This window comes from Epinephelus moara, chromosome 20 (assembly GCF_006386435.1).
Source record: "Epinephelus moara isolate mb chromosome 20, YSFRI_EMoa_1.0, whole genome shotgun sequence".
NCBI classification, from domain to species: Eukaryota; Metazoa; Chordata; class Actinopteri; order Perciformes; family Serranidae; genus Epinephelus; species Epinephelus moara.
The window spans coordinates 30,893,486-30,904,325 of record NC_065525.1 but is presented as its reverse complement, the minus strand read 5'-3'; the positions used below and the strand labels follow the sequence as shown (position 1 = coordinate 30,904,325).

The following is a 10,840-nucleotide window of genomic DNA, read 5'->3' as shown; positions in this document are numbered from 1 at the left end:
GTCAGTTAATCATTTGAGTAATTTTTTTCTGACAAAAATACAGAGCATTATGTGTGTTTATATAATGTGATAGTAAAAATGAATATCTTTTGGTTTTGAACAGTTAGTTGAACAAAACAATGAGTAATTGTGATAAACATTTGTTCACTGTTTCCGGAATTTTATGAGATGAGATGTTAAATTTAGACCTGCAGACAATGGGGTGCACCTCTGCAAACCACTCACCTCAACCAGGTAAACTTCTTTTACCTGCCCTGATGGTGATGGAAAAACACATGGAGCAAAAATTACAGGAGACTTAAGCTGTGGATTGGCCCGCTGCTATTAAATGTCATTACTCAAGACGAGCCATCATCACATCACCTTCAAGTGGGCAGCCCTGTTGTGCTGGGCTGATGACCCAAACCAAACCAAGCCAAGCCGGCCCATGACTGCGGTATGCAAAAAAGCGGTATAATGGTTAGCATGGCTGCTAATGGTTGCTATTGTTAGAGGATGATGAGCATTAACAGATGAGAATTCTCAATCAGAGCAAAATATTGACATTTGTTAAAAAAAAAAAAAAATAGCAAAGAATAGTTTGTTGATAATAAGCTGATTATTAATGTTGGACAGTGTTTCAAAAAGAGCAGGCAACTAAAAACTTGTTGAAATGTATAGCAAGGGTGCATTTCACAGAGCAGTTTATGAGATTATTTGTGAACAAGCAGTTATGAGACAAATATTTGCATTGAATGTTTATGGATAATCTTGTTTTGTTAAGAGGTTGTAGAGCACTCTCTACACTCTGAGGTTCGTTCAGTAGGTTTTTTTGAAGCATCCAAGCACGTGTTCTTTATTGCTTCACGATATCCAACATGCTGATAGGCTACAGATGACGGTCTGTACGAGTCAGGCCAGCTGCCCTTGCTGCACGATAAAGAGAAGGCCAAAAGTCAGGGGGCGAGCTGACAGAGGGAGGGGCAGGTTGTCTCCTATTACTGAACTCAGCCAGACTTGTTATTCCCTTTCTCAGTCCCTTTGCTTTCTGTATGACAACACCTGCTGCACGGCCTTCTGCTTGCTCCTCTCCCACTCCAGCCTTTAGGTCTATCACTGCCTGAGAGGAAAGTGTGAAGTCAGGTGTGTGCTTTGATCTGACTTGTGTGTGTGTGCTGTTAGTGAGCAAAGAATGGCACGCTGAAGCTGGTGGTGTAACTGTTGATCCACCTAGGGGACATCCAACAGCTCCTGGGAGATTAAGCTAATTTCTAAAGACGCAGTCATCCCTAAAACACTTAGCGTTGGTGATGTGTCCTCTATTTGTGTTTTTCTTTGTCATGTTTGATGGTGTAGCATGTGAGTAACCCTGTCAATATCTGACTGGATGGTGTTAGGTCATGCTCAGTGCAGCCACAATGACGTGTGATAGCAGATTAAGTACTAAACTAAACTGAAGCTGCAGTTAAAAAAAAATAAAGCAACATGTATTTATAACAGCGCATCCCAGAGACAATATAACTATTTATAAGAAATATCTTTTAACACATGGATGCCTCCTGCTCCTTGATGGCATCCAGTCCAGGTAGTTTTATAATCAAAATACATCAGACCAATTCAGTATCCACATTTGTAGTAGCTATTTAGTAATGTGAAAAATACATACAACTTGAATAATACAACGACACCATTGTAATCACACTACTAGCGATTAGAATCTTGACATTCTCACGAGCATCAGATTTTGGCCTCTCAGCTGTTGAAATGTCACCTTTGACAGCTCTATTAAATTGTATGGAGTCTGAGAGGCTGCAGCAGCATACCCTGCGGTTTATCATTACTAGTTATGTAGTGTAATACTAGGGGTTCATACAGCTCATATTTAATGGCCGTTCTCTGCCAAGGTAACAAAACCTACTGACGGATTTGTCGCTGCTTGGAAGAATAACCACCTTGCGAAAGTTTGTCAAGTGGGTATTCGTGTGTTTTTTGGAGCTTGTTTTCTCTCAGACTTTCAAATATGACTAAACACTGCAACAAGGAGGGGTACAGCTGTGTTTTTAAATGTACTATTGGCATGAAATGGAGGTGAAGGAAACAGAGTAGGGATATGTCAGTAGACCCACATCTTTATTACAGTAAATTAGCACAGCGTCAGATAGACCTGCTATCCTGTCCGGTAGAGAAAATGTCCAGGATTTTGTCTTGGTGGCACTTATGTAGAAACAAATGTACTCAAACACGTGAGAAACAGACACAGTAGAACCTCACATACTTTGTTAATATAAGGACAACACAAAGGGAAAAAGACAAGCCATACCACTAAAACCATTCCAGCATTGTTGTCTTTAAAGATGCAAACATTTGGACAGTTCACTGTATTCCGGCCATTGTGAGAAAAAGACAAGGTCTGTTTCTCGCTGTAACAAGAACATTGCCATTAAAGACACTGTTCTTTTACATCATAATTTATTTCATATCAACAATATTTTTTTCTCATTAAGCAAGTTATTAAGCTACAATCATCATAGAAGACTAGAAACATTTCTTAAGAAAGATGTGTAGAAATAGAGGAAATGAACCAGTGACAAAGCTGGGGCTCAAGACACCAAAAATACTACATAAAATGCTTCATCAAGCTTTTTGCTAGCATGTAAAACACAAGATAAAAAAATCTAACTTACAAAAACATCTGGAGCAATGAAGAGAATCAAAGCAATAAGACTTAGCTGTAGTAATGGGATAATTACACAGTTTCCCTAAAAAGGCATTAGATTCAGATATTAAAATTCACTGCTGCTTTTTGAGAAAATATGATTGTAGTCAAATGTAAAAAAAAAAAAAAATTACATTCATACCTCAAATGTGGAAGGGAAATCTGGAAGTAATCACAAACGACATCTGTCTTATTGTTCACATAAGCAGTTGATTTATATAAAGAGTTAATATAAAAAGTGTCCCTAAAGTCACCAACTCATTGCTCAGTCAGCTGTATTTAAAAGCTGTCTGTGGTGACGCTGATGACCTGCGGCTGCACTCTGTTTCTGTTACAGCTGAAGAGCCAGGCTGCCCTCCTGTGGCGGTAGCGCTTTGACAGCAGCACATAGAGCACAGGGTTGATACAGGGGTGCAGGTACTGCAGCACAGTACAGGTGAAGTAAAACATCTCCCAAGCCTGTCCTTGGCGGTATAGCTCCAGGTACACACACAGCTCCAGCACATAACCAGGCAGCCAGCACACTGAGAAGGTAGCAGCAGCCAAGAACACCATGACAGAGGCACGGCGGGTGTTCCTGGCACTGGACACCGACATTACAGGACTCTTGTGGAGAAAAAGAGCCAGCCGGACATAATTGAAGGCGATGACTAGCATTGGAACAAAGTAGTAAAGTACAAACTGGCTCAGGACCACTTGGTAGTGGTGCTCATGAATGGTTGGAAGGCAGAAGGTGAAGTTAGCCAGGCTTGGGCCCAGGCTGTCTTTGGTGGCAAACATACGCAGCGGCAGGCTGATGAAGAAGCTGAGGGCCCAGACCAGAACAAACATGAAGATGACCAGGTCCATAGTGGGTGGCTGGTACGGATTAGTGATAATCATGGCCCGAGTCACAGACACGGCACACAGTGAGTAGGTGCTGGCGGCCAGGCTGAAGGCCAGCAGGAACTGGTAGACCTTGCAGGAAATGTTACCCAGAGGCCAGGAGTGGCTGACGGAGGAGTGCAGGGTGAAGGGGATAAGCAGGAGGGTGAGGAAGTCGGCCAGAGTCATACTGAGTAGGAGGATGTCGAGGCGGTTTTTACGCAGCGTGTTGTACTTTGCAAACAGAGAAAAGACCAGCAGGTTGGCACAGAGCCCGATTCCCAGGATCACTCCACAGGTACAGGCAAAGATCAGCACATAGGTATTGGGAACAGCCATATTTTCACCTTGAGAAAAAAAAAATGGACGTTTAGGAATAGCTGATGAAAGAAAAATGTAATGCCTGTACACATACCCCATACTGCAAAAGTTTGATTGAGACATTTTGATTGTGCTTTGGTCTTTGTAATGTTAAAATAATGAATTGACAAAATTATCAGCATTTTTTTAATAATATCTCAAAGGTCCAGTGTGTAGGATTTAGGGATATAAATTGTGTGTTTGTTACCCTTAGAATGAGTTGTAATATCTACACAGTGAGTGGGTCCTTGTCTACAGAGATCCTCATGTTGTACCAATGCCATGTTTCTGCCATGTTTCTATAGTAGCCCAGATTGGACAAACCAAACACTGGCTTGAGGCAGGGGCCTTTCATGTTTACACGTCGGCCAATGTAGTTAGCGGCCTCTTTGTGATGAGCAGCGTCAGAAAATCACATGAAACTGCTTCCCTAGTTATTAGACAAAAAAGATGAGCAAAGATTTGCAGGTAATAGGTTAGAGGACTGTGTCTGACATGCCAAACAGCGTTGAAGAAACACTGATTTGTAACATGAACCTGCTTTATTTCTGGTTAATATTGATTTAAATCACCGGGTATGTTTGTTTTTAGAGGAGGTGACCTCTTCTGATAATTTGGCTTACAGTAAAAACCTCCTGAACAACTGGATCAGAAATAAGGTGCACACACATTAAGTCTTAGAGGAAATAGGTGAGCACACATTTGCAGATTCTGGGCAAGCTGGCCTCCTGCGACATGCCAACAGGATAGGCGAAACACTGATTTGTAGCGTAAAACCTGCTAAAAATCTCCCGAACAATGAACACTGAAGAAGTCTTAACTGGGAGAAGTTTCAGCTGGTTGTAATGCAATACTTACTTTTACTTTTCTCACTTTTCCAGCAAACTTCTAAAATAAAAAAACTTTTCAAGATGTAATACTTTTTTGTCATATATGACTGCACACTTAACATTTACACAAAAAAGACATTTAAATGTGTCTCATGGGGCTTTGGGAAAAAAATCATAAGGAGCAGGGTTTTAATCACTACTCTCTGATATTTTATAGGCAAAACAATTGTTTAATTGAGAAATTAAATTTTGATAGAGTATTAGATAATGAAAGTTAGTTGGAGCCCTATTTATGTTATTCCTAGTGAAAGAGAAAAGGAACAGTTAATCAGTTAGAATCTGAAAGGCTTTTGTAGACCAGTGTGGGAAAGTAACCTAACTTTACTCAAGTACTTACTTGAGTATTTTCATTTTATGCAACTTTATACTTAACTGTATCTCAAAGGGAAATATTGTACGTTTTACTCCACTGCATTTATTAACTAACTTACCTTGTAGATTCAGATTAATAATTCAAAATATATTTAACGAATGAATTATGATTCATTATTATTGGTTAAAATAAGACTTTGTTGATCCTCAGGGGAAAATTCACAAGCTAGCCAACAGTATATAAAGTAAATAAAACTAGCACCACCTTTACCAGCTGCAACATTAAAGTGATGGCCACATTAATGGATCATGCATTTGTTAAGCATTATGACTACTTTTACTTTTTTTCCTTCAAGTAAACTGTATTTTAGTTCTAATAATTTTGTACTTTTACTTAAATGAAAATTAACATCAGAATGTTTACTTGTAACAGTAAAATTACACTGTGGTATTGCTACTTTTACTTCACCAAAACATACAGATGATGTAATACCACCAACGTGGTCATCTGGTAAGATACAAAATGTCTTTTAAGTAACATTTAGACTTTTAACTGCTGTATATTTCACCTTATAGTGCGATTACCTGGAGCAGGTGTTTGTCTGATCAGAGGTCATCACATTTTAAAATGGTGTCACAATTATCCATCATTTAGACGCACTCACCATTGTCGTTCCTCAAAGCAGTGACTTCAGGCTCATGTTTGTGAGTGAGCTATCCTCATATTGTAAACTTGTATTTCACCGGTGTCCATCCTGTAAAACTGGACTGATGGAGGGAGAGGTGGCAGCCTCTCAGCACTCATTACAAAGTGTGATAGCTAAATGTGGTGGGAAGAAAGGCAAACATCACTTGGGCCAAATTGATTCTGGTTGATTTGGTTTAAAGAGAAACAGCCTCAGACCAGCTGCTCAGGGAACAGTAATGTATAATATATACCTGTTTTGTGATTCTTCTTAGATGATGTATGTGTATCTTTAGTCTTTTTAGTTGCAGTCAATTTTAGTATTAGCTATGCTTGGCTTTGTGAAACTTTTTTTTAATCTATTGGTCTTTTTGGAAGTATAAAAATACCTCATTAACTGAGACTATGTTGCCGTTTGTAAAAACTTTTATTGACCTTTCCTGACCTGTTAAAACCTCTCTGTTTTGGGGGTTTGTGTTCATACAGTGTAAATTATATTTAAAAATCAGCCCCCTCCACGGAACAGGAGACCAGTCCATTGATTACGCTCTCTGTTCCTCCCCTTCTCTGGAGATATTAATGTCTCTCTCCATTGTTTGATTGATTTCTTCGGTGTGAGCTGCAGGCTCCTGACGGCGGCTTTATCAGGCTTTCCACAGCGTTTATGACTCTGTGTCAGCTAATGGCCTTCGGTGTACACTGCTGCTCTTAGCACAGGATATAGCTGATGCTGATGCATTTGCAAACCCCTCCATTACCAGTGTCCGTGCCGTTCAGTCAGCGGCTGTTAAAAATGCCACATGTTCTCAAGTGGGACATTAACAGCTTCACTGTGTTCTGTCCATGCCCAAAAGTCAACAAAAACATTTATGTTTGACACCTTTTATGGCCTAGTAAATTTTTCAGATCTGTTTCGACACAAATCTTGCACTACTTATTTCTTTTCTAGCAAGGTTAAAGGTCAGGATGAAACATACCAACCAGCAACTCAAAGTCTAAAAGGGATTCAATGATTTGCTCAGAGACAGAGCTTAGGCCCGTGGTCATTACATCACCCTGTTGCCTTCTTTCTACCTTTATCTATGTTTAGCTGCTGATTCATCATGAAGAAGCAGGTAGTGGGCATACAGGTTTACTCCCTATCAACTTTAGATTTTAGGGAAATGGGTAACTGACCATGCTGCAGATTAGTCTGCTTTGCAGTCATAGTCTTGATATCATTTTACATACCATAAAGTTGAAATAGTTGGTCGACTAATTAGTTAGTTGCATAGGGCGGCTCAGGAAGTAGAGTTAGTCGTCCAGTAATCCTAAGATCGACGATTTGATTAACGGTTCCTTCAGTCCACATGCTGAAGTATCCTTAGGCAAGATACTAAGTGCCAAATTGCTCCCAATGGCTGTGCCATCGCTGTGTGAATGCGTGTAAATGTTTAACTGATGAGCAGCTGGCACTTTGTTTGGTAGCCTCGGCCACCAGTGTATGAATGTGTGTGTATATGGGTGAATGTGGCACGTAGTGTGAAACACTTTGAGTGGTCGGAAGACTAGAACGGCACTATACAAATGCAAGTCCATTCACCATTTAACAGGAAATTAACTGTGAACTACTTTGATAATCTTTTTTCAGTTGAATTTTTTAAACCACTTTTTAAGTTAAAATTATAAACCTGATTCCAGATTCTCAAATGTGAAGCTGCTTTTCTAATTTAATTTAATTTAATTTAATTTAATTTAATTTAATTTAATTTAATTTAGTGTTTAGTTTTGCAGGGACAGCGCACACTATAAAGTAATCACATCAGAGTAGCTAATTTGTATCTCCTTCTTTGTCTTATATGATTGAATACTCAATATATTTGGTTGTGGACTGAACTGAACTATCAAATTGTCATAGACGGGTTTGATTTTCTGTTATAGCATAGACAAAACGATTAAAATGTCTTGTCCAACTGTTAGAAGTAAAATAGGAAGCTGACTCTGTGGCAGATTAATCTGATTTGCAGTCAATCTATTTATTGTATCTTACTCTGAATAACAAAACTAACATTCAGTGTTTCATCAAAAACAGTTTTTTTGGCTCAAGAAGTCCAGAAGTGCTTATTTCCACCTGATGCAACTAACACTTAAGGTACACATATATGCAGTCATGGGACAGGGTAGAGTTTCTGACTTGTCGTTAGGGTTACAATTAACCAATTATTTTAATTATCAAATCATTTACAGGTTATTATTCTCATTTACTTGTTTGCTGTATAAATATTAGAAAATAGTGAAAATGCCCATCATAATTTTTCAAAGCCCCACACTGACAACCACAAATATGTCAGAATCCAAATATATTCAAATTTAGATCACAAAATCACAAACACTTAAAGGATCAACCGATACTTAGAGTAGTTGCTGATGGATTTTCTGTCAATCAACTTATCACTTTAGCTCTGCCTGTCATAAATGATAAGTTTCATATTTGAGCCACAGGCTACAGGCCACAGACTGGTGAACAAAGACACCATGATTCAAAAGTATTTCTAATGGCTACACTTTTAATGTTTGATTAACTGGAAACATGTACAGTATGCCCTCAGTGCAAGTGAAGAACATTAAATGACTCTGACAGCCCCTGACTCGGGCTTGTTCTATAAAAATAAACTATAATGTGAAATGGTTAGAGTGGGTTTGATGAAGCATCCAATAAGTTACAAGTCCACAAGGGATCTAAGGTGGGAAAGGAAAGCAGGACCATCAGAAAGAAACATCAAAATAAAACTCAACCACAAAAGAACATGTACAGGATATAACTAAAGTGCATTATGGAATTTAGTCAGCAGCACTGTGATACATTCACAAAATAAATACACACTCTCAAAGTGAAATAAATTATGGCAGAACAGTTTGAACAGATGTATGCAGTGAACAGCTTGTATGTAACTGTAAGCTCACGATAACAAAAGTAGACCACTTAGCATCCCAATTTTGTGAAGTTATATTACAGTCAGGCAATAAATAGTTCCTCCTATGATTTACTCCTGCACGCAGCTGGTTAGAGATGACAATGTATGGCTTTGTTTTGAAGTCAAGGTTACAGAGCACTACAGATGTTCCAAATAAATATGGATCTAAGAAGATGATATGATGATAGTTCACAAAACCTCAGGAAGTATGAGACCAAAAATACAAACACAGCAAAAATATTATCATACAAGCACACCCCTGTGGCTGTGATATGAAATGACTGAGTCAGCCATGGGTAGAGTCTCTCAGATCCCAGTCACGTCAGTGTCTTAGTGCAGTACCATATAAAGGCTGTTGGGAGTCTCTTAGCCAAGGCACTGCGTCCTTCATGGCTCCTTTGTAGTGACAGACCGTGCCCGCCTCCGCTTCTTGTCGCTCTCTCTGCGTCTGCCTAACCTCACCTTTTTTTTCCTCTTGGTGGCCACTTTTAGTGGCTGGTCCTTATAAGCCAGAGCCTTGTTGGTCTCCTGGGGCAGGTTAGCACCCTCTCTGTCCGGCTTGAACCTGTCAGGGAGGTTCTTGGTGGCCCCTGGGGGCTTCTCGTGCAGGGCATTCCCACTGAAGGTTTGGCTCTGGGTTCTGCTTTGCACAGGTGGAGCTCGCTCGTCAGCGGTGTGCACCTCTTCCAGCAGCTCCTGCAGCCACATGCGGCGCTTGTACTCCTGCAAGGAGCGACCCTTGTCATGCATCAGCTGGGCGTGGCTCACTGACCTCCTCCTTAAAGCAGAAAGTGATGAGACAGACTTAGGTCAGTGAGGAATGTTGCATAAAAGATAATAAAGAATCCTAAAACTGGATCTGTTCCCTTTCTCTAAGTCTAAGTGAGAAATATGTTTTTGTTTTGTTGTTTATCTGATTTATCCTAAATTAACAGTGACACAGTACAACCAGAATTCCTCATTTTTGAGTTAGCACCAACAAAATCTTAATTTTTCTGTTTTGTTTAACAGTTTATGTACTTTCATGGTACACCACAGTGTTGAGTTTCTATGTGGAGCAGATTTAGAAGTGCTGGCAGCTCAAATGTAAGGTCAGGCACCAGGAAACCTCAGTACAGTAGGTGGCAGCATAAACAAGTTTGTGTGAGCCATCACTAATCCGAGCTCCAGACCCCCAAAAGCCAGAGCTGAATCAGAGAAAGTCTCCTGTACATTAATTTACATGTAAACTGCAGTTGTGTGTTTTATAAATTCAAGCAACAAGAATATTTAAAATGTGTTGCTTCACTACTTTTATTTTTGAACTCATCTTACATTGTTTAAAGTTCCATATTGCATAACATTAAATTACTTTTCTATGGTCATCAAAATTAATATAAGAAATAACTCACGTTCTGCTAATAAGTGCATCAACTGGTCTCCCATCAAGGCTCACTGGGGAGCACAGCAAGAATACAGCCAGACTCCACTGATGAAGCATGACTATAGAGCACATCCTCGACTAAGATCTGAAGAACACAAGAATTAATATATCAGTCACTTCAATGAATTAAGCAAAACTTTGTTTTAATGAATTTTATTAAACTATGTCTACTTTTCAATAGCTTTTCAGTAGCACTGTGGGAAGCTGAAAAATGACACCATTTCTGAGTACGTGAGATCTCCCAGGCAGCATTACTTGTGCCAACAAACAGTTTATTAAAGTAAAGAAACTTAGACTTACATGGTGTGACTCTTTACAGTGAAAATCCACAAAAAAGCTCAGTCTGCAAGCTCTTAAGAGACGATCTTGTTTCAAAAATTTATTTACAAAGTTATAAAAATTATTCTGCCAAATACAATTTGGCCGGTTCAAAACGCGTGTCCAGATCCATTGGTGTGAAGGCAGCCTGGGGAAATCCCCCCGTCACTCTGCTCCATTCATTTGCCTCCCAACAGTGTGTGTCGAGCTATTTATTTCTCCCCAGCGTCCCAATTGAAAGAGAGATAAAGATGGAAAGAGCAGCAGCAGCCCATCAGCTGCAGAGCTGCCACTCCACCCAGTGTTGCAGTAATCTCATGAAAAGTAACGATGAAGCAT

The 10,840-nt window shown here is 39.6% G+C and overlaps 2 protein-coding genes across 2 annotated transcripts; both read right to left on the bottom strand.

The window, feature by feature from the left end:
- Positions 1 to 2,734: 2,734 nt before the first annotated feature.
- Positions 2,735 to 3,898, bottom strand: LOC126408525 (galanin receptor 2b). Its single transcript, XM_050074121.1, has one exon. The coding sequence runs from the start codon at positions 3,896 to 3,898 to the stop codon at positions 2,975 to 2,977; it is 924 nt and encodes a 307-aa protein (XP_049930078.1). The 3' UTR covers positions 2,735 to 2,974.
- A 4,523-nt stretch (positions 3,899 to 8,421) lies between these two features.
- LOC126408093 (parathyroid hormone-related protein-like) lies at positions 8,422 to 10,840 on the bottom strand. Its single transcript, XM_050073462.1, has 3 exons — positions 10,484 to 10,840; positions 10,152 to 10,268; positions 8,422 to 9,538 (listed from the first exon to the last, which is right to left on the bottom strand). Exons 2-3 carry the CDS (start codon positions 10,253 to 10,255, stop codon positions 9,148 to 9,150), a joined length of 495 nt encoding a protein of 164 aa, XP_049929419.1. The 5' UTR covers positions 10,256 to 10,268; positions 10,484 to 10,840; the 3' UTR covers positions 8,422 to 9,147.

Excerpts from the sequence above, each read along its gene's own strand:
- LOC126408093 (XM_050073462.1), bottom strand. The coding sequence starts at position 10,255 with ATGTGCTCTATAGTCATGCTTCATCAGTGGAGTCTGGCTGTATTCTTG. Across the intron at positions 9,539-10,151 it reads GATGCACTTATTAGCAGAAC|GAGGAGGTCAGTGAGCCACG; the intron begins GTGAGTTATTTC and ends TTCTGCTTTAAG.
- LOC126408525 (XM_050074121.1), bottom strand. The coding sequence starts at position 3,898 with ATGGCTGTTCCCAATACCTATGTGCTGATCTTTGCCTGTACCTGTGGA.